This window comes from Rhinopithecus roxellana, chromosome 20 (genome assembly GCF_007565055.1).
Source record: "Rhinopithecus roxellana isolate Shanxi Qingling chromosome 20, ASM756505v1, whole genome shotgun sequence".
NCBI classification, from domain to species: Eukaryota; Metazoa; Chordata; class Mammalia; order Primates; family Cercopithecidae; genus Rhinopithecus; species Rhinopithecus roxellana.
In genome coordinates, this window is record NC_044568.1 from 27582270 (window position 1) to 27606290 (window position 24021).

Below are 24021 nucleotides of genomic sequence, written 5' to 3' on the forward strand. Positions count from 1 at the left end.
CTTAGGAGACTGAGGCAGGCGAATCACTTGATCCTAGGAGGCAGAGGTTGCAGTGAGCTGAGATCATGCCACTGTACTCCAGCCTGGGTGACAGAGTGAGATTCTATCTAAAAAAAAAAAAAAAAAGTAACAGATGACTTGTTTTATATATCTCAAATAAATAAATAAAATGTTTACAATTTATTATTTAGGGAATCTGTGTCAAATGTGATAAAACATGCAAAGTTAGGTAAACTCTGAAGAATTGTGTCTGTTGATGCCACATTATACTTGCAAAAGAAGTGGATAATGTTGGTTGGCTCACACCTGTAATCCCAGCACTTTGGGAGGCTGAGGCAGGCCGATCACAAGGTCAGGAGTTGGAGACTCATCTGGCCAACATAGTGAAACCCTGCCTCTTCTAAAAATACAAAAACTTGGCCGGGTGTGGTGGTGTGCACCTGTAATCCCAGCTACTTGGGAGGCTGAGGCAGGAGAATCACGGGATCCCAGGAGGCGGAGATTGCAGTGAGCCGAGATCACACCACTGCACTCCAGCCCGGCGGCAGTGCGAGACTCTGTCACAAAAAAAAAAAAAGAAAAGAAAAGAAAAAGAAATAGATAACCTCTCTATAAAACATTCGGACTTACGATTTTCATTTCACTTATTTAACCAATAGCAAAAGGGACAAAAATAAACCAATTGCTGATACAGCCTTTCCATTATTTATTTTGTACTAAGAGGTTAAACATTTTTTCAAGTAGAGAACTAATATTTAAAAAGACTTTTTGGCCAGGTGTGATGGCTCATGCCTATAATCCCAGCACTTTGGGAGGCCAAGGTGGGTGGATCATTTGAAGCCAAGAGTCTGAGAGCAGCCTGGGTAATATGGCAAGACCCTGTCTCTATGTAAAAAAAAAAAAAAAAAAAAAAAAAAGGCCAGTGTGGTGGCGCACACTTGTAGCCCCAAGTACTCAGGAGACTGAGGCAGGAGGATCACTTGAACCCAGGGTTTCAAGGTTGCAGAGAGCTGTGATCGTGCCACTTCCCTCCAACCTGGGCAACAGAAATTCCATCTCTAAAAAATAAAAATACAAAAGTAAAAGTTTTTTTTTTTTGGACAAAGCCGATAGTGAGCATTGCTTGAGCCAGATCAATTTTGTGTTGTAGAATATTTACATCTTTACCTTTGAAATCTATTGCCTGCTTTGTTGACTGTTTAGCCAAGATGAACACTAAAAAACAAACAAACGAACAAAAACAAAAACCACCTAGGTTTCAACACCAGCAAGTCACATCTACTTGGTACGAATTTTTTTTTTTTTTTTTTTTTGAGACAGCGTCTCCCTCTGTCACCCAGGCTAGGAGTGCAGCGGCATGATCTTGGCCACTGCAACATTTGTCTCCTCAGCTCAAGCGATTGTCTTGCTTCAGACTCCTGAGTAGCTGGAACTATAGGTGTGTGTCGCCATGCCTGGCTAATGACCTCCATGTTTAATAGCAAATGATCAGTCTCTAGGGAATATGGAATCAAAGGCACGGAGACAGAATCCATACTTTGTTTGGGGAAAAGGGGGATAATCTTTGTTCCAACATAAGATTATGTTGAGACATTTAGTCTCATCTACAATCCAGTCCTAACTATACCAAAATAAAGCCTCAACCAACTCTGATTGGTTTTTCTCCTTTAGGAATTACATAGTATACAGTGATTAGACAGTGAAGAAAATAAAGAAAAACAATTGAAAATATATGAAGAAACAGAAACATGAGATTTCTCACAAGGCCCTGGATAAAAAAAAAAAATTACCAAAAGACCTTTTAAAAATAATCACTATTTGTGAGCTTATTAATACACACAGATCATCTTTTTTTTTTTTTTTTTTTTTTTGAGGCAGTCTTGCCCTGTTGCCCAGGCTGGAGTGCAGTGGTGCATCTCGGCTCACTGCAACCTCCACCTCCTGGGTTCAAGCGATTCTCTTTCCTCAGCTTCCCAAGTAGCTGGGACTACAGGCATGTGCCACCATGCCCGGCAAATTTTTGTATTTTTAGTAGAGATGGTGTTTTGCCATGTTGCCCAGGCTGGTCTTTAACTCCTGACCTCAAGTGATCCGCCCATTTCGGCCTCTCAAAGTGCTGGGACTACAGGCCCAGCCCATCACTTTGTTTAAACGAAGTCATAGGTCAGGTGCATGCCACTGTACTCCAGCCTGGATGACAGAACAAGACACTGTCTCAAAACCCCACCACCCCAAAACTAATTCATGCTAACTTACCAAGAAAATAGTAAACACACCAACATTTTAAACATTTTTACTGATTGTCATTTCTTGTGCTAGTGTTTCTCTCTCAAAAATATGCAAAAATACCACTACAGGACTATCCACCTGTCTCCACCTCTTGCAGTCTTGGGACCAGGAAAGAACCTGGTCCATTAATCTTCAACATAGATGTCCCTGCAAAGGGCAGGTGCATGCGGCTGCCAGTGACATTGGGTAATCGAGATTAGTCTGTCAGGCTCTGGATCAGGGACCTGAATTCTTTGCACATCAGGGAAACTCTGGCTCACTTGCACTTGTATTCTTCCAGTTTATGCTTTCTGTGCAAGGGCTTCCATTGGACAATGAAGAAAATGTGCTAACATTCGAGTGAGTTGCTTCCTCTCATCTATTTCTGCTACCATTCTGCCATTGTAATCTCCTGGCAACATACATGCATCCATCACTTTAGAAAGCCTTTCTCCAGGTTCTTTATCTGCTATTCTAGTAGAGATACTTCTTGGTCTACAGCAGGCAAAAAAGTGATCCTCTAGTGAACTGCTGCATCACCCAAGGCTGCATTTTCTAGATTTTATAATGCTCTCATGAGATTTAGAGTCTGTGGTGGTGGCTCACTTGCAGATCCCAGAGAGGAAAAGTTTTCATTTTCATTCATCTTTATCTGTCTATAAATTTACTTCGTAGGCTTCTTATTGCCTCACAGAGCTTGTTTAATTTGCTCTAATACATTACTTCATTGTTTCTTGTTTGTTTGCTTGTTTGTGGTTTTTTTTTGAGACAGAGTCTTGCTCTGTTGCCCAGGCTGGAGTACAGTGGTGTGATCATGACTCAAAGCCTCAACCTCCTGGGCCCAACCAATCCTCCCACCTCAGCCTCCCAAGTAGCTGGGACCACTGGAGCACACCACCATGTCCAACTGACTTTTTTTTTTTTTTTTCTTTTTTTAGAGATGGAGTCTATCTATGTTGTCCTGGCTGGTGTCAAATTTCTGAGTTTGAGTGATCCTCCCACTTTGACCTCCAAAAGTGCTGAGATTACAGGCGTGAGCCACCATGCCTGGCCTCTAAATACATCATTTGCACAAACAGACCTTTCTTCCCAAATAGACAACAGTCTTCCAATATGCTTCTTTTTTTTCTTTTTTCTTTTTTCTTTTTTTTTTTTGTGAGACGGTCCCGCTGTGTTGCCCAGGCGGGAGTGCAGTGGCTCCATCTCGGCTCATTGCAAGCTCTGCCTCCCGGGTTCACGCCATTCTCCTGCCTCAGCCTCCCAAGTAGCTGGGACTACAGGCGCCCACCACCGCGCCCAGCTAATTTTTTGTATCTTTAGTAGAGACGGGATTTCACCGTGGTCTCGATCTCCTGACCTTGGATCCGCCTGCCTCGGCCTCCCAAAGTGCTGGGATTACAGACGTGAGCCACCGTGCCCGGCCTCCAATATGCTTCTTACAACTCTCATCAGTATCACTTGAAACATGCTTAAAAGCCTCCACTATGACTGGTGCAAATCTTTTGTAAGCTCCGGCCCCTTCCTTTTGCTTTGTATTTTAGTAGGGGCAAGGTTTCACCATGTTGCCCAGGTGGTCTCACTGGCAAGGTGAGAAAAGTAAGCCTCCTGTTTGGCTTTGCTCTCTGCAGCTCCAGCTACCACGTGGTGACCATAGGCCCGGCTGCTTGCTGTGGTGAATGAGCCATAGGGACCAGGTCTGCATGCTCTGCTGTGAGTTGCTCAACCCCAAGCTCCTGCTCCTGCGCCCCCTCAGAGAAGACTGACATCCCTCCCACCCCACATTCACGCCGTCCCACTCTGTGGGGTGACAGGAGGAGAGTTTTGTTGCCCTCTCGCAGCCTTGCCGCCTCACCCTACCCTTTCCACACCCTCAGTACCACCCTGCTTGGTAGGATTTAATCCTGATACATATTACCCTAAATCCCATCGAACTCATCCGAACTTTGGAAAGTGACACACTTTACATGGTTGTGATCAAAACCGGCATTAACTTCTTTTGCTCCAGTGTGCCAAGATATCCTTTTGGGTTTTTTTGTTTGTTTGTTTTGAGACAAGGTCTCACTCTGCCGCCCAGGCTGGAGAGCAGTGGCGCCATCATACTCACGGCAGTCTCAAACTCCTGTGCTCAAGTGATCCTTCCATCTCAGCCTCTTGAGTAGCTGGGACTACAGGTGCACACCACTATGCCTGGCTAATGTTTTTAAAAATTTTTTGTAGAGATGAGGTCTCTCTGTGCTGCCCAGGCTGGTCTCAAACTCCTGGTCTCAAGCGATCCTCCTGCCTTGGCCTCTCAAAGTGCTCGGATTACGGGCATGAGCCACTGCAGCTGGCCAAGGACATTCTATTTACTTGAAAGTCAACAAAACAGCCGGGCATGGTGTCTGGTCTGGAATTCCTGACTTTAGGTGATCTCCCGCCTTGGGCTCCCAAAGTGCTGGGATTACAGGCATGATCCACTGCACCTGGTCAGTTTGGTGGTTTTTGATAAAGCTACATGCATAGGCAGCTCATGACCCAGCAATTCGACTCCATGGTATTCCCAAGGAAAGTGATGTATCCACGCAGACTTGTACATGATTATTCATAGAACCTTTATGAATTATAGTCCTAAACTGAAAACAACCCAAATGCCCATCGACCTGTAAATGGATAAACAAAGAAAGGAGCAAATTGCCAACATGTGTGTTAACATAGATAAAATCTCAAGAGCATGTTGACAAAAAAAAAAAAATCAAAAGCATGTTGAACAAAAGAAGCCAGAGACAGGATTATTGTACTGCATAATTATACTATGATGTCATTTGCATGAAATTCTAGAAAAGACAAATCTACAGTGATAGAAGCAGGACAGTAGTTTCCCAAGGCCAGGAATTGGGGGATGGGACCTGACAAAGGAAATGTTTAAGAGGATAACAATATTCTGCGTCTTGCTCGTGGTGATTGTTACACAGGGGCCACATTTACTAAAATTCACACTGTACAGCTTAAATGGATGAATTTCATTATATGTAAAGTTGTTTTTTCTTTTTCTTTTTTTCTTTTTTTTTTTTTGAGACAGAGTCTCACTCTGTCACCCAGGCTGGAGTGCAGTGGTGCAATCTCCCCTCACTGCAACCTCCACCTCCCAGGTTCAAGTGATTCTCCTGACTCAGTCTCCTGAGTCGCTGGGATTACAGGTGCATGCCACTGTGCCTGGGTAATTTTTCTATTTTTAGTAAAGACCAGGTTTCACCATGTTGGTCAGGCTGGTCTCAAACTCCTGACCTCGTGATTGTGATCCACCTGCCTCGGCCTCCCAAAGTGCTGGGATTACAGGCGTGAGCCACTGCACCCGGCCTAAAGTTGATTTTTTTTTTTTTTTTTTTTTTTTTGAGACGGAGTCTTGCTCTGTCACCCAGGCTGGAGTGCAGTGGCGCCATCTCGGCTCACTGCAAGCTCCGCCTCCCGGGTTCACGCCATTCTCCTGCCTCAGCCTCCCGAGTAGCTGGGACTACAGGTGCCTGCCACCATGCCCGGCTAATTTTTTGTGTTTTTAGTAGAGACAGGGTTTCACCATGTTAGCCAGGATGGTCTCAATCTCCTGACCTCGTGATCCGCCCGTCTTGGCCTCCCAAAGTGCTGGGATTACAGGCGTGAGCCACTGCGCCCGGCCAAGTTGATTTTTTTTAAAGCCCACAGAGCCGTCTCTGTTTTGATCAATTCCCCAGATTCATTGTTTTCTCTCTTTTTGAGTTTCGCTCTTGTCACCCAGACTGGAGTGCAATGGTGTGATCTTGGCTCACTGCAACCTCTGCCTCCCGAGTTCAAGCAATTATCCTGCCTCAGCCTCCTGAGCAGCTGAGATTACAGGCGTCTGCCACCACGCCCAGCTGAGTTTTGTATTTTTAGTAAATATGGGGTTTCACCATGTTGACCAAGCTGGTCTTGAACTCCTGACCTCAGGTGATTTGCCTGCCTTAGCCTCCCAAAGTGCTGGGATTACAGACATGAGCCACGGTGCCCAGCCTCCAAATTCACTGTTAATTTTAATGGGTTGCACTCCCTATTTGGAGAGTGAGCTTCTTGCTGATGGTCAGTATTTATTTATTTATTTATTATTTATTTTATTTATTTTATTTTTTTTGAGAGCAGGTCTCAGTCTGTTGTCCACAGCTCGCTGCAGTTTCCTGGACTCAATCAATCCTCCGGCCTCAGTCTCCTGAGTAGCTGGGACTACAGACATGCGCCACAACACTCAGCTAATTTTTTTGTATTTTTTGTAGAAATGGGGTCTCACCACATTGTCCAGGCTGGTCTGGAACTCCTGGGCTCAAGCGATTCTCCTGCCTTGGCCTCCCAAAATGCTGGGATTACAGGCATAAGCCGCTGCGCCCAGCCAGTCACTATTTATTGATCCCTCGATATGTGCCAAATGCTGGTCTAAGAGCTTTGCATATATTAAGCTAATAAATCCACCAACAATACCACAAAATGTCAATAGCCCCATGTTAGAGATGGGAGAACTGAGGCATAGAGAGGGCAAGCCTCTTGCCTAAGAGCACAGCACATGATTCGTAAGTGACACACAGAATTTAACCTACATGGTCAGGCTCCAGAGTTTAGTTTGTAATAACTGCAATACACTGTCTCCTACTGAATTTGCTGATAGATACCTAAGAGCTAGTAAATTGAGGAAATCAAAGTTTTAATTAATAGATAACACCAGGTAAAAGGAGGAACATAGTAAATGACTAAATATGAGAGCAGGGGAAGGGTTCCCAAATTGGTCAGTATGCTTTCTATACCTGTTTGCCCACTTGTGAAATAAATTACTCCATCTAGCAAACTCACACTTAGGCACCTCACTGAGAAAGAAGTATTTCATGTGCATACACAATTTAAAAAGTTAAGGGCCAGATGTGGTGCCTCATGCCTCTAATCATAGTACTTGGGGGGCGGGGCAGGAGGACTGTTTGAGTCCAGGAGTTGAAGACCAGCCTGGGCAATATAGCAAGACTCAGTCGAAGAGAAGAGGAAGAGAGGGAAGGGAAGGGAAGAGGAGGGGAGGGAAGGGAGTCTGGAAGGAAGAAAGGAAAGAAGAAAAAGAAGGAAGAAAGAAAGAAGGAAAGAAAGAAAAGAAAAGAAAAAAGAAAAGAAAAGAACAGCAGGTTCTTGCCTTCTCTAGAATCCCAAGCCCTCTATGGGAAGTAAACAGTCCAGCCCCTTCTGTTTCTCTTGTTATCTCTGTATTCCCAAATGATACGCTATCACTCTTTCTAATTTATCAGTATCATGTGTTATCTCTTGACTTGCTGGTCTGATGGGTAAGGTCTGATAGGTAAGCTCTCCAAAACTCTCTCCTCCATTTCTCCTTTGCCCAACAAAATTGTACCGGAATTCTCTATTACATCAAATCACACTACATTTGTAGGACAATGCAAATTTTGCTCACTGCTGAACTAAGAAGCCCACTAAACCACAATTCCTTCCTCTGTTCTTGGAGTTAGTAATTGCCTTTTTTTCTTATCCTGGTTTCCCATCAATTTGTCATTATTTTTTCCCTAATGTCCAACATCTTTGTCTATCGCTGCATACATTTAAACATACCCATTTCACTGTCTTCCCGAGGTCTCCTTCCTAACCCCGTGCTGTCATCGGGACTGGGTGCTCTCTCCCTAAGGATGCGTTGTGGCTTGCGTGCTGGAGTCCCATTTCCTGTGTGGCTGTTAGCACATGAAGCGATGGTAGTGATGTTCACCGTGATAATGCTGCTGGTTTATTGTGGAAGCTTTCAGTGGAAGTCACTGTACGTCATTTTGTTATCTCCTTTTTAAAAAAAATTTCTGTACCCATCCATCCATTAATTGTATGTCATTTATTGAAAATGTATTCCGGCTGGGCGCGGTGGCTCAAGCCTGTAATCCCAGCACTTTGGGAGGCCGAGATGGGTGGATCATGAGGTCAGGAGATCGAGACCATCCTGGCTAACACAGTGAAACCCCGTCTCTACTAAAAAAATACAAAAAACTAGCCGGGCGAGGTGGCGGGTGCCTGTAGTCCCAGCTACTTGGGAGGCTGAGGCAGGAGAATGGCGTAAACCTGGGAGGCGGAGCTTGCAGTGAGCTGAGATCCGGCCACTGCACTCCAGCCTAGGCGACAGAGCGAGACTCTGTCTCAAAAAAAAAAAAAAAAAAAAAAAAAAAAAGAAAATGTATTCCATATGCATAAATTGAGGTCACATATGTAATCAGATAGAATTCAGAAACAGGGATTTCAGAAACCTAGGTCCTAGGTTATGAAACTGCTACTATTCAAGTATCCTTTTCTGGATCTCAATTCAAATAACCCAACTCTAAAGGATATGTTTATGAGACAACTGGAGGAGTTTAAGCGGAATATTTGGTATAAAATTGCTACAAAGTTATTAGCGTTTCAGGTATGATACAGTGTTGTGGTTATATGTAAAATTTTTCTTAACTTTTGGAGATAGTTACTGGAATATTTCTATATCAAGTGATGTCTGTGATTTACTTCAAAATAATCCTTTGTGGGGGTGAGGGAGCAAGTTGAAATAGGGTAGGCTGAGCATCTCAAAACTGAAAATCAAAAATCTGAAAAACTCCAAAATTCAAAACTTTTTTTTTTTTTTTTTTTGAGACAGAGTCTCACTCTGTCGCCTAGGCTGGAGTGCAGTGGCGCGTCTCAGCTCACTGCAAGCTTCACCTCCCAGGTTCAAGCGATTCTCCTTCCTCAGCCTCGCAAGTAGCTGGGATTACAGGCACCTTCCACCATGCCCGGCTAATTTTTGTGTTTTAGTAGAGACGGGGTTTTACCATGTTGGTCAGGCTGGTCTCAAACTCCTGACCTCAGGTGATCCACCTGCCTCAGCTTCCCAAAGTGCCGGGATTACAGGCATGAGCCACCACGCCCAGCCTATTTTTTTAATATTAAAAAAATTCCCCACTTGCCAAAGCTGACCTATCATTTGCCTTCTAAGAGGTTTTTAGGTAAGCCCAGGCACAGATTTTTTATTTTTTTAAGGTTTTATTTCCGATTCCACTTCCTGAACTCTAGTTCTGGGGCCCACATATCTCATCTGAGCTATAGCAGCCACTCCCAGCTGGCCTCCCAGGTCCTGCCCTGTCAGTCATCACAAATGCAAATCCAGTTGTCACTTCCTTAACTGAAAACACTTCGATGGCTTCCCATTGCCCTCATGAAATACCATGTTCTGGTTCCTACTTCCTTCCCGTTTTCTCTCGTCACAGCCCCCTCCCCGGCAAAACTTCTCCCCCTGCTGGCAACACACACCAGATGTTTGCTAATCACCTACTTTGTAAGGGCTGGTCTGGCTGGGTCCTCTTCCCATGGACTCCTGTCTTGCATCTTTACTTTCCGTAGCACTTAAACCACATGGTAACTGCTTGACCACTTGACCACAGGTCTGTACTACCCACCAGATAACAAGTTCTGAGGTTCTGAAAGGGCAGAAATTCATTTTGCTTTTTTTTTTTTTTTTTTGAGACAGTCTTGTTCTGTCACCCTGGCTGGAGTCCAGTCACACAAGTCATAGCTCACTGCAGCCTTGAACTCCTAGGCTCAGGCAATCCTCCCACCTTAGCCTACTGAGTAGCTGAGACTGTGGGTGTGTGCTATGCCCAGCTAATTTTCTCACACATTAATAACCCAGCAAAACATTTGCCATGTAAAAGGGAGTCTATAAAGTGATGAACACACTTTAAAATAGGGTAACAAATATCCTTTTATTTTTCTCATACAGTCAGACTGGCATAGCAGGTATCAGTGGTACACTAAAAACATCAGATTTTAACGTGTTCCATGATGAAGCAGACAAGATGCACTTCCTATCTTTGGTGGGAAAAAAAGAAATTATACTTACCCTTTGTAAAAGCATAAAGTTTAAGAGTCTGAAGAGTAAGACTCAAATTTCTATGGTTTCAACAGGACAGGGAGCGAGAGACACCTCAGTTGCTGACGGCAGGGTATTTGTCAGGATTGTTAAATCTTTATAAAATGCCAGTCAAGATGGCTAGTTCTAAATGAAAAAAGAGCGTCTCAAAAAGCAGCACTATCAGATAGTCATGAGCTTGAATGTTTTCAGAGAGGTTCCTCAGGAAGAGGAAAACACCGAACACCATTTTCTGAGTAAGGCCAAATATCCTGTTTGCCTTTAGTCCAGTTTTCAGGAGTTTGCTTGGTTCAAAAGATTAGGTGAAATTTCCTCATGGTTATCTCAACTAAGATGTTGACTTTGGGCAAAGTTGTAACAATAAGTGTTTTTTTTCCCCCTTAAAAATTTGGGTTAACAAACTTACTGAGGATTGACTCTGCAGCTAGGTACTATTTAAGTGCTTTACATGAATTAACACTTTAAGACTTGAAATAAGCCTGGAAGATTAGCATTATGCCTATATCCTATATATTATCTCAATGTACCAAAGAAACTGGCATTATGCCCATTTAATAAATGAGGAAACTAAGGTTGCATAATTTAGCTAGAATTACAAAACTACCAAGTAGCAGATCTGAGATTCAAATCCAGGCAGTTTGGCTTAACAGTCTACATTCTTAACAGTAATATTATAATGGCTCTTGAATAAATTCACTTCACACACATATGTAAAGATCCATTCAATCTGAGTCAGAGATTTGGATTTTGGTGCTGGCTCTGTCTTTAGTAAGTTGTGGGGATTTCATATAGACTCTTCGCAAATCTGAGACTGTCTACCCCACCTGTAAAATTAGATGATTGGATTCTATCAGTGACCTCCTAACAACGTGCGAGAAGGGATGAGAAGGTAAGAGGTAGTGGTTAGACACTAACGTCACAAGGATCTTTGGACCATTCCAAATGAAGACTCTTTAGAAAAATGAGTTGTTCTGCTAGAAGTTAAGGTATTTTTGAAAAGTCTCTGGACTATAACAGATTGTTTTCTTTTGAAGCCCATGGAATCCAAGTAATGTGGCATCTGAAGTTCCCTCCAAGTGCATGCAAAGACACAGGTGGGTTTTCCTAGAGGAGGAATCAAAGTCTTTTATTAAACCCTCAAAGGAATTCATGACTCCAAAAAAGATGAAGGGCCTATAAAATATTTCTTCAGCTTTATGCTCTTGGAGGAAACTGGCAATCCAAGTTTGTAAAGAGCAATATGACAAAACCTGTGTTTCCTGATTAACAGCCAAGTGTTATTAGACTATGATGAATAAGACATATTAAAAGTAATCATAACCTGATAAACTGGGTAGCTACACGTGCTACTTAAAATTTGCTGTCTTGGACACAGAGCTAAAGTAATATATCTCATCTGGAACTAGCTTATATCTGATACAGACAATATGTTTTAACATTTTTTTCAGAGTTACAAACTTACAATAAACCAAAGAAAAAGTCCAATCACGAGTTATATATAAAGTATTTATTTTTTATGCACATATTTACCTACAAAATTTACAGAAAATAAAACAAAGCAGAATATATAGAATACCCTCTTAAGACTTCTTAGGAGCAGAGGGTTTTATTGCTGCAGGTCAAAGAATAAAATTTTATACATGTGAAAGCTAAGATGAACACATTTAAGTTAAATGGCAGCCTTGTTAAAAAGTTTTTTATCCTGTTACTGAATTTTCAGCTTTATGTTAAATGAAATTTAAAAGATTGCTCATGAAATAATTTAAACCTTTTCAAAATCTAATAAACAGGTAAAAGGCACCTCCAGTACTTTAAAATATTTACAGCAATCCCAATAGTTTAATTTTAAGGGCTATTATAGTACATGTGGCTATTATGCATACACAGTATGTCATTAACACTCTCTAAACAGTGAGAATTGTAGACTCTAGTTTGTGGCACCGCTCCCAAGTTATTCTGGTGAAGGTGTAGAATGATCAATTATACCTGTGCAACACTAGTGTCACAGCCTGTCTATCACAGCGTAAAATCCAGTTATCTAAAACAGTGACTATCAAATTCCCAGACAATACATAATTTATCAGTAGACTTGTATATTCACAAGCCTTTAGGGTATTTTAAAAATTATTAAAGAGGCCAGGCACGGTGGCTCATGCCTGTAATCCCAGCATTTTGGGAGGCCGAGGCAGGAGGATCACAAGGTCAGGAGATCGAGACCATCCTGGCCAACGTGGTGAAACCCTGTCTCTACCAAAAATACAAAAAAATTAGCCGGGCATGGTGGCATGTGCCTGTAGTCCCAGCTACTCGGGAGGCTGAAGCAGGAGAATCGCTTGAACCTGGGAGGCAGAGGTTGCAGAGAGCCAAGATCATGCCACTGCACTCCAGCCTGGCGACAGAGCGAGACTCCGTTAAAAAAAAAAAAAAAAATTATTAAAGCAATATAAAGGATATTTAGCATTTAAATGAAAACAATGAACTAAAAATAAAACCACAATAGTTGGAGTTCAATATCTGGTTTGACAAAAAGTGTTTCTCAAAACATCTATAATTTCTTACAACATAATGGAGAGTTTTCCTCAGTCTAAGCTGAATCCAATGTTTTTCCTGCAGTATGATTAGAAGTGTAAGAATGAAAGGCACACATAATAGCCAGTTTTAAAGAGCTGTGGGGATGGCAAGCAGATGTTCCTGAAATACCGGTGCAGGAGAACAAAGTCCACACAACGTTTTCCTCTTTGTTTAACATTGGCATTGATTTGCTATTTACAGTAGTTTGCAAAAATACATTATAAAAACTGAATGAGGTTCTGTTTCTAAGTTTAACTTAGTAACATACATACATACTTCATCTGCAAAAATCTTTGCAGGATCTGAAGTACTAAAGTGACACTAATACTGAAACACAGGTAATCAAAAGTACCAAAGCACTGATAATGAGTCACCATCATCAAGATAATCCAGGTAAATATTGCACACTTCTTGTCAGTTGCTGCTATGACCTTTACATATCCAACACAAAAGGAATCCTTTATGGCTTTTTGCTGTATCACTTATTTGAAGAAAGGCTATTTTAAGTCCCAAAACAATGAGTGAAGATTGTCATTGAACATGAGGCCTAGGTTTCAAAATTAGTTTTCCTGTCTGTAAAAATGAAAAGACAAAATTTTTTCAATACACAGTTCTAGTAAAAATAACACTGCTTATTTATAAACCTTAAATGGTATGTGCAAGGAATATGAATGCTTCTCTATAGTCAAGACTAAACAATTAAGTTATGCTTTCAATGCTTCCTTTGTGTGGAGCTTCCTTCTGAGCTCTTTATTTTAAAATACTACATACATCTTTTTTTCTCCTCTTTTCATTTTTTGTAGAGACGGAGTCTTGCTCTGTTGCCCAGGTTCATCTCAAACTCCTGGACTCAAGTAATCCTCCTGCCTTGGCCTCCCAAAGTGCTGGGATTACAAGCGTCAACCACCATGCCTGGCCTCCTTATTCTAATTTCTGTAATGAATAGGTATTACTTGTTTAATGACTTTTTAAAATGAAGGCTAAGACACTTTTATAAATAAAATAAGCAAATCAAAATAGAAGCTACCTATCAAAATTGTGCGACATCCTTATTATACACTGGTACATGATAGTTTTTAATTTACTTAAAGACAGGGTCTCACTGTCGTCCAGGCTAGAATGCAGTGGTATGATCACAGCTCACTGCAGCCTCAAACTCCTGGGCTCAAGCAAAATTCTCCTGCCTCAGCCTCCCAAGCACTGGGACTACAGGTGTGCGCCAACCACCTGGCTAATTTTTACATTTTTTGTAGAGATGGGGTCTTGCTAATGTTGCCCAGGCTGGTCTCAAACTCCTGGACTCAAGAGATCCTTCTGCCTCGGCTTCCCAAAATGCTAGGATTAGAGGCATGAGCCACCATGCCCAGTCTCCCATCATCTACTTTTAAAAACACAATAGGTTCATATGTCCATATTCCACAAATTAATCTATGACTCTATTTACAAATAACATATATAGCATATCACCTGATAAATAACAGTAGTTTATAAAACCAGTATCTGCTGAGCCATTTTTGGTCAATAACAACTACTGTACTTTACTGACTCTAAGATGCATCAGTTATAAGATGCATCATGATTTTATGCCATTAAGAAAGATTGTCAACTCTCCCAATTTGTCAGATCTCACTGATTGTAAGATAGATCTCAATGCCAAAGATGTTAAATGTAAAAGATTCTTAAAATCAATGCTCTAAGTATATTCTCATTATTCATTCCACAGAGAAAATTTATTGCTAATAAAACATCTACCTTTCTAAAGCCAAAAATTTCAGTGTTTTCATGCAGGTTTATAATTTTCTAACTAAAAAAACATACTTACATCATCACAAGACATATTGTATTCTGCTAATACCGTCCGACATCGAGCAGCTATACTGAATACATGTAGTCAAAGGAAAATTTCTTATTTCAAGAGTAAGCTTTATGTTTTTTTTTTTTTTTTTTTGAGACAGAGTCTTGCTCTGTAGCCCAGGCTGGACGCCAGTGGCATAATTTCAGCTCACTGCAACCTCTGCCTCCCGGATTTAAGCGATTCTCCCACCTCAGCCTCCCAAGTAACTGGGACTACAGGCACAGACCACCACACCTGGCTAATTATTTGTATTTTAGTAGAGATGTGGCTTCACCATGTTGCCCAGGCTGGTCTCAAACTCCTGAGTTCAGGAAATCTGCCCACCTCGGCCTCCCAAAGCGCTGGGATTACAGGCATGAGCCACCGTGCCCAGCAAGAGTAAGCTTTTAACCATTACCTACATCAAGAAAGCACTTCAGAGAATGAAACTTAATCCTTGGTAAAGGATACATTGATGGTGCAACTACTCTCTTGTGTATTCCAGCAAAGAACAAGCCTATTAGAGTGATACAGCTAATGGTGAAAAATGGGTGATTCCATAATGATGTGAAGAAGGACACCTGTAAAAGAAGAGTTGAAAATATAAAAATGTTAAAAATCTTAGGATGGCTGATTCCTACCTCCCCATTTGTACATAAATATATATAATTTTTTTTTATCATCTAAACTATGAGGATTTGAAGACTTCTAATAATCTTAGTTCTCTGTATTGCTGTGTTGTAAAAATAAAAATGTATAGACTTTCTTTCTTCTATAAAGATAAATAGAGCAGTATTCCCTCCATCCATTTCAAATACTTGAACTATTACAAATTCATTCCTATAATCAAAAAACAACCCTATCAAAAATATTTACTGAACTCTGCATAGAACGAGTGACAATGAGGCCTCTGGTCTCAATGAAAACACAAATCAAACATGATTTAGTTACCTTCCCTGTTTTTTTTTTTTTTTTTTTTTTAGAGACAGAGTTTCACTCTTGTCACCCAGGCTGGAGTGCAATGACACATTCTCAGGTTACTGCAACCTCCACCTCCACCTCCAGGATTCAAGCAGTTCTCCTGCCTCAGCCTCCCAAGTAGCTGGGATTACAGGCACCCACCACCATGCCTGGCTAATTTTTGTATTTTTAGTAGAGATGGGGTTTCACCATATTGGCCAGGCTGGTCTTGAACTCTTGACCTCAGGTGATCCACCCACCTCGGCCTCCCAAAGTGCTGGGATTACAGGCATGAACCACCACGCCCGGCCTACTTTTGCTGTTACAAAGCTTCCTTAGAAGAGTTGAGCAAACTGCCATTCATAACCTGGTCCCAGTCTAATTTTCATCTCCTGCCATATTTCCACACATACGCTGCCTTGTTCACTTCTCTCCCTCCACCTGGCTAACTCTTACATAACCTCGTAACACTCAATTCCAGCATCACCCCTTCCTCCCTGCAGAGGCAAAAAAACAGATTTGGTTTTGAAGCTACTGAGATCTAAATGACCACAGGACATTCAAGAAGGGAAAAACGATTAGTAGCTATCCATAAAGAACTAAAATGAAAGAGAAAGAAAGGGCTGATTTCAGATCTGGACATATCAAATGATAGCAGAAAACAGGCCAATCCACAAGTCTAAGAATATGTAGAGGGACAGGGTCCAGGATCCATGGCTGGAACAAGAGTAGGCACCGAAATGGAAATGTTGACTGGGGACACAGAGAAGACAAGCATTTAGAGCCTGTGTAGAAAGAAATCAAGTGGATTAGTAACTAGATGGGAGCAAGAGAATCAAGTTACACACATCCTCACTCCACTCTCACAGCAGGAGATGCGCAGCTACGTGTTTCAAGACAGAAGCACCAGGTATCAGATGGCCCAGCATGGTACTGGTTACAGAAGTTTGTCAGATGAAGAAATGAGAGTCTGAAAATACCAGGAAAGAAGTTCCCAGAAAGATGATGACCCAAGGAAAAGTTAATATTCCAGAAGAATGTCTTCTTCAAACCTCCGAGGACAGTTTCTCACAAGCCAGCTCTGTTGTGTGTGGCCTGCACCAGGTTAGCATATACAGTGCTTTATGTCTTCATTTTAATTAAGCCATCAGTTTCAGCCTTCCTCCCTCCGTGGCAACATTCCAGTGCATCGAAACAGCGGTTCTCTCCACGCCAGGCAGTCAGGTACTTCCTGTCTGCCATATTCTTTCTCTCCCTAGGTTCTTCCAGCTAGCCACTGGCTCCTGAGTTTGCAACTCTTGCTACAAATACAATTGCTGGTTAAAACTCTTGTCAGGTTTGGGGTTATTAAATACTGAAATATAAAGAGTCAACCCTTAGGTGAATAGTTATATTCTTACCCAATTTAGAAAATTATATTAACTACATAGTTTTGGGCCTATTTCAAATTACATTTAATTTTGTGTTTTATTAAGATCTCAACTAGCTGAAATCAGCTTATATTTTTTCCAATTAGAAGTCAGACTCATTTCCCAAGATGGATCTTTTTCAATCTTCTTGCCAGCCTCCTTCCACTCTTCCCCTAAAGATGACTACCAAATGCAGCCTTAAGATCGGATTTTTATAAATGAACACACAAGAGAGTTTCCTGTCTGCCATAAAAATCCTCTATTAACATAAAATTCCATCACCAATTTCCCCTTGCCACCTATCCTTTTATATATCTCCACCTCAGCAGATAAAGTTAGGGAGACTATGTGCGAAATAAACCTCTCTGGCTGTCTGAATTGCCATAGAGACTGATGACAAAAGCCTTCTCTTAGGCTTTTCTTCTGTAAAACAAATAACAAATAGAGCTACTGAAAGTAACCTACTTGGCTAATTGCAGCTTAAAGTGGGGAGGGGATTTTTAAGATTTGTGAAAATTACATCATTACTCCCTAAATAAAACTGCACTGGGGGAAAGAAACTTCACTGAAAAATTAGAGACTAACTACTTCCCTAATAAAAAAAAGCCCTGAGTTTGAAATTAAGGCAGAAGTTAGTAGAAAGAGGTGGAAATGTGAGAAACATGCTATCAGCTTTCATCAAAGGATGCTTCAAGGAATAACATTATGAAATCAGTTATTGCATTTGGTATAGGGATATTTTTGCACAGTGCCCAATGGGAGATCCCTCAGTGTTTTCTATATTAAACTTCAGGCAAGAAACTTTTTTTCAGAGATAAATGTTGGGAAAGAAAAGCTTTGCTAGCCCAAGGAACTGATATATGTGTTATCTTACAGACAATGAAAATCACATAATTAAATGTGACTTCACTGATTAGGTAACTCCGAGACTAATTTATAATCCAATTTTGGCAACTGTGTTGGGCTACATGGCCTATACATCAGTGAGCTGGTTTCCTTTCTGGTTTTGACCTCATGGTCCAACTTGTTTTTATCCAGTCCTGACTTTTTATTATACTTGTATTTTGCTATTTTATCATATGTTTCCTGTAAAGTCATCTCCAGTGCTTTATGGGATGAAGAAAGGTACTAACAGAGATAACTCATAGAAGAAAATGTTATAATTTTTTTCTCTCCCTCTTTTTTTCTGAGACAGGGTCTCGCTCTGTCACACAGGCTGGAGTGTAGTGGCACAATCATAGCTCACTGCAGTCTCGATCTCCTGAGCTCAAGTGATCCTCCCACTTCAGCCTCCAAAGTAGCTGGGTACAGCATGCGCCACTACACCTGGCTGATTTTTAAATTTTTTGTAGAGATGGGGTCTTGCTATATTACATTGCCCACGCTGGTCTTGAACTCCTGCCTTGGCATCCCAAAGTGTTGGGATTCCAGGTGTGAGCCACCATGCCTGGCCTATTTTAGAACTTTTAAAAGCTGGCACTGATGACACTCAATGAACAAAGCAGAATGAAGAGAATACTCACACTGGAGTAAAAATGAGAGATAGATAAAAAATGTAAAAATGATAAATTCAGAAGTGAATGACAAATAACTAAATGTCTAAGAAATAATAGCATCTCTTAGACCTTTTCCCTGTAAAGACACTTAATTCACAACAGCCAGCCAAAATCTTCCTTGAGCAAATTAATAAAAGGCATATTTTTAATACGACAATATCACTAGTAGTAGTGTTTGAATACTTTATCATTAACAAAGCACTACAATATCCATTATCTCATTTAATTATGCTAATGATTTTAAAACAAAACTTCTACCTTTTGTGTCTCAGGGTCTATTAACCAGTTCCAGGCACCAGTAGCTGTACAGACAGATACCACTATAAGAAGCACTGATGAAAGATAAACACGAAATTAGTAAGCAAATACATACTTAATATGTGATACTATCACCAGAAGTTCCTACTAAATGACAACCAAAGAATATAGCACTTTATTAAATGGAAAATGCACTAACTAGACTCAGGAATTAGGAGGCTTGCCATATGGCTTTGAGGAATTCTCTTAAACATTGTGAACCTTAGTGATTAAGGATACTGTTTCTCTTATGATTTGGTTAGAACTCATGAAGATCAATGAAATAAAAAGTAATTCGATGGTGACACTTCAGTAGAAGAGTCTATGCTATGTAACGGTCACTGTGCTTAGTGAAGATTTTGCAGATCTTGTAAACTCAAATTAAAAAAACAACAAACTCATTTTCTACTGTAAAGAAACCATCAAAGACTCCTTTTTGAATGTACTGAGAAGACTGACTAAAGGATTTTGCTTTGCAGATGACTGCCATGATTACATTAAAGTCAGTGCAGGAAGTATGGAGCACACCAGTTAGTATCGGATTTTCTTTAAGGCACTTAAAGGTAGGGTAGAAATTACTGCCAGTAAAACTCAGAAAAGGTCTTTCTCTCCACTGAGCTAGCATGATTTTAGAAATTCTAAATAAATCGTAAGTAACACTTAAGAATGGTATTAGTAAAAAATAATAAAGGGGCATCAAGACCCAGTTAATATTCTGGAGATGATGACCGTTGCCTGTCTTTCAGTTAGGATGCATACATTTTTCAAATGTGGAAATCCAGTTTCCAAGAGCAACAGAAATATAGCAAATACAGAAAAACAGGATCAAAATATCAAAACTATGTTCTGAACTCAGAACACTTAACTCAATTTCTTACAATTCTGTATTTGCAGAAATACACGCACTATATTACACATGTATGTTTTAAAAAAATAAGCAAAAGCAAAATCAATACACTAGAAAGGACCTCATACACATGCTTTATTTGGCTGGTTCATTAACCAAGTAAGTGCTAAGACCATGAGTCAGAGAAAAAGTAAGTATATTTATATCACCTTTTATAAGATAGGGCAGTATCATACACATTTTAAAAGATATTCAATTAACAGTGAAACATAGGTTTTGGGGATAATTCCTAGGTAAACCAGAGAACCTAGGAAAATCATTACCTGTAAATTCTGACCAACCAAAATTCTCACAGCATACTAATAAAACTTTGCAAATAGATTTAATAAAAATTACACAAAAAATCTTGCCAGATCCTTAGCTTCAATAGTGCTTTTTTGGTCCAGCACACCGATTTACGCTTTGAAATAAAGTAAATCCTCAATGTGTGCTACTACACTTCCTTCTTGATAGGAATTAAATTTAAATAATGACCATCCAAGAAATTAAAACTATTTGGCCCGGTGTGGTGGCTCACACCTGTAATCCTAGCACTTTGGGAAGCCTCACCTGTGGTGAGGAGTTTGAGACCAGCCTGGCTAAAATTGAGAAACCTCGTCTCTACTAAAAATACACAAAAAAATTAGCTGCACATGGTGGCGGGCACCTGTAATCTCAGCTACTCGGGAGGATGAGGCAGGAGAATCACTTGAACCCGGGAGGCAGAGGTTGCAGTGAGCCGAGATGGCGCCACTGCACTCTAGCCTGGGCAACAGAACGAGACTCCATTCCAAACAACAAACAAAAACTATTCCAAACACATACTAACAAAGCATTTTGTTTGATGATCTCATGGCTCCTATATTTGTCCACATTTCCTATATATTTCCATGGACAAGTAATCACTGTTCAAATTATATTTTGTAGCACTCACGATACTCATGAATAGATACTAATAATGTGAATTTCTTTTCTAGGTCAGACTTCAAAGCAGCCGTTATGCTTTGTTAAAAATCAACTAAGGGTAATTTTGTAACTTTTCCAAGTATACATTAAATAACATGACTTTACTTTTTTTTTTTTTTTAAAAACACGGGGTCTCCCTCTGTTCCCTAAGCTGGAGTGCAGTGAACATAGCTCACTTAGCTCACTACATAGGTCACTACAGCCTCAACCTCCTGGGATCAAGTGATCCTCCCAAGTTGCTAGGACCTCGGGGTGTGCCACCATTCCTGGCTAAATTTTTTTTTTTGAGATGGGGTCTCTCCATGTTACCCAGGCTGATCTCAAACTCCCATGCTCAAGCAATCCTCCCGTCTCGGCCTCCCAAAGCACTGGGATTTTTTTTTTTTTGGAAACGGAGTCTCGCTCTGTCGCCCCAGCTGGAGTGCAGTGGCCGGATCTCAGCTCATCACAAGCTCTGCCTCCCGGGTTTATGCCATTCTCCTGCCTCAGCCTCCCGAGTAGCTGGGACTACAAGGTGCCCGCCACTTCGCCCGGCTAGTTTTTTGTATTTTTTAGTAGAGATGGGGTTTCACCATGTTAGCCAGGATGGTCTCGATCTCCTGACCTCGTGATCCGCCCGTCTCGGCCTCCCAAAGTGCTGGGATTACAGGCTTGAGCCACCGCGCCGGCCAGCACTGGGATTTTTATGCGCGTGACTCACTGCGCCCTGCCAATATGATTCTTCTTACTAAAATTTTATTCCAATAGTTTGTAGGCAAATTATAAAACTGCCAAACGGGCTAGTGAAATTTTTATTAGGTATGTCTTTATCAAAGTTGTAAGTTATTTAAAAATTTAAATATTTTTATTATTTATTTATTGAGACTGGGTTTTGCTCTTGTCGCCCAGGCTGGAGTGCAAAGGCGCAATCTCGGCTCACTGCAATCTCTGCCTCCCGGGTTCAAGCGATTCTTCCACCTCAGCCTCCTGAGCAGCTGCGATCACAGGCGGTGCCACCATGACCAGCTAATTTTGTATTTTCAGTAGAGACGGGGTTTCACCGTGTTGGCCAGGCTAGTCTTGAACTTCTGACCTCAGGTGATCCGCCTGCCTGGGCTTCCCAAAGTGCTGGGATTACAGGCATGAGCTACAGCGCCTGGCCAAAAATATGTTTTTTAATGCAAAAACAAAAACAACCACACGACACAAGACTGTCCTTTTGAGAAGGCCAGTTACAATTTCCTTTTCTTAAAAATTTCTTCATAAGGCATTGTTCACAATGTTAAATAAATTTACGCAAACATTTTACATAAAAGCAAATCATTCCTACATAAGGATAAAATTATCAATTGTTAGTTTTCCCTTAAAATAACATTCAGGAACTTACTTCTCCAACGTCCAGTAGCAGGTTGCAAACAATGAATATATTCAGTAAGTCTCCTCTCAAAAGCCTTGAGATCTAGGTAGAAAGATGTCATTTTTCCAATTAGCCACTCTTACTCATCTGACGAAATGTCACACAGTATTTACCTAACATTAAGACAACATGTGAGATACTCTTAACTGCTTCAGGTCTTACACACTAACTTCCATGTATCACTGCACTGTTTATTTCATTTACTATGACAGCTTTTTAAGCACTTAACAAAAACATTAGAGTTCTTTAATTCCAATTTCTCATATAAGAAAACTTGCTGATTCACTTTTAGAAGCTTCATAAAAATGGTATGGGGAGAAATTAAGCAGCTGCCTCAGCCAGCGCCAAAAGCGAACATTTTCAGGGTTGCAAATAAAATTAAAATACAGTTTTAGCTCTCCGGGAACCAAGAACTTCCTATTAGAACCACGTAGTGCCTAACATCAAAGTCTTTGAGGTCTACCTGACTGCAATTATCCGCCTCCTGTTTCCAGCTCTTATATTTAATTAATGGCTACGCTGTCTGGCCTTACCAGACTTCTTGACACTGATAGCGGGTGGGTGTGGAAAGACATTCCCCTTGCCCCCTCCGAAGGGGGTACAGGTGATCTTCGTGGCGCCTAGGCAGCGCCTAGTTCTAGAAGACAGGGGCGTCTAAGCTGCTCCGAGTGGTGTGCTTTCAACTTTAAAAAAAACGAGCAGCACTTCCTAACCTTGGCAGTTACCGGAAACCACCGTAGGAATCAGGGATACAACTCGCGGGGCTGTGAGAATGAAATGAAATGAATTAGCAGGCTGCAATGCACGGAGTGCAAGTGTCTGCCAATGAACAGAAAATAAAAATAGTAGCTGGCAAGGAGCTCGACCCTCTAGGCTTGTGGGGACAGAGGAAGCTGAGGCGCCGCCCCCCCGGGTCCGGCCAGGTACGGCTGCCTCCGTGCCCCCAAGCTCCGGGCCCCGAGCTCCATCCTCTGCGGCCTCCTCCCGGGGCGGGGGTCTTCACGACGCCGGCACCTCCGGAGCGACGCCAGCTTCCGAGAGGAGACGTGGGACAGGCCCGGGCGGCCCACCCTACCTTCCGCCTGCTCCAGCGAGTTCATGTCTGGCGGCAGCTCAGCTCACCGCCGCGGCCCCGTCCGCATCGCAGCTTCCGCGGCCCCCGCCCGGCCCGCAGCGCCAACTCCCACCTCTAACCGCTCCCCGCTGCCCCTCCCCGTGGCACCGCCTCTTGCCTATACCCGCTACGCTCATTGGGTTCCGCTACTAGACCGCCAACTAAGACGGCTTTCTATTGGCTCTCTCTTGCACCGGCCTCGGAGCCTAGCGTTGGACGGTCAGCCGGAGGGACCAAGAACTGCCTGCGGCCAGGTGGGCGTAACGCTGGCGCCGCCTCCTGCCCCGGGGAGGAACTGCAGCCCTCCGGAGCCAGTTCGTTCATTCATTTATTCCCCGTTCGCCGCTTGGTTCTTTCATTCCTCAAATGTTAATTGAGCGCCCACTACCTTCCAGGCATTATTCTGGTCGCTAGCGAGGGATACAGAAATCAAAGAGCTGGTTCTGTCCTCAAGGATCTCAAGGAGTAATGAAATCTGTACAGAACTAACTGGAACCCTAAATAACCAGCTTCCTTAATTATGGTATCCTAGATAACCAACTCCTTAAGTAAACACTTCTCTCTTGGTTACTTTCTTCTCACGTCACCTAACTTTCATAATTCACAAATGAGGCAAAGTATAAGCCCAAATACCTTTAGCTTAAGAAGAGATCTGTAAGGGTTTGACTACATTTATATTAGATCACAAGGCCTTCATTTATTGGTGGCATTCTTTCGTTCAAAACCATTTTATTGCCTAACATGCTAGACACTGTATTGATACGGGTATAAGCCAGATAGACAGGATTCCTGCCCACATAGAGGAAGGGTTACAGCAGGCAACAAACATGCAAATAAGAAATTTATTTCAAGTAA

At 41.7% G+C, this 24021-nt stretch overlaps 1 protein-coding gene and 1 pseudogene across 2 annotated transcripts; both read right to left on the reverse strand.

Annotated features, from left to right (window-relative positions):
* Positions 1–2359: 2359 nt before the first annotated feature.
* On the reverse strand, positions 2360–4034 carry LOC104672895 (annotated as a pseudogene).
* Positions 4035–11662: 7628 nt separating this feature from the next.
* Positions 11663–23262, reverse strand: CNEP1R1 (CTD nuclear envelope phosphatase 1 regulatory subunit 1). 2 transcript variants are annotated; one of them, XM_030924862.1, is made up of 7 exons: positions 23128–23262; positions 22766–22816; positions 22023–22094; positions 18766–18839; positions 15054–15163; positions 14571–14625; positions 11663–13321 (listed from the first exon to the last, which is right to left on the reverse strand). In XM_030924862.1, the coding sequence occupies exons 1-7, from the start codon at positions 23150–23152 to the stop codon at positions 13280–13282; spliced, it is 429 nt and encodes a 142-aa protein (XP_030780722.1). In that variant the 5' UTR covers positions 23153–23262; the 3' UTR covers positions 11663–13279. The 2 variants fall into 2 exon arrangements, with proteins under 2 accessions (XP_030780722.1, XP_010375059.1); XM_010376757.2 differs by lacking the exon at positions 22766–22816.
* Positions 23263–24021: the final 759 nt, after the last annotated feature.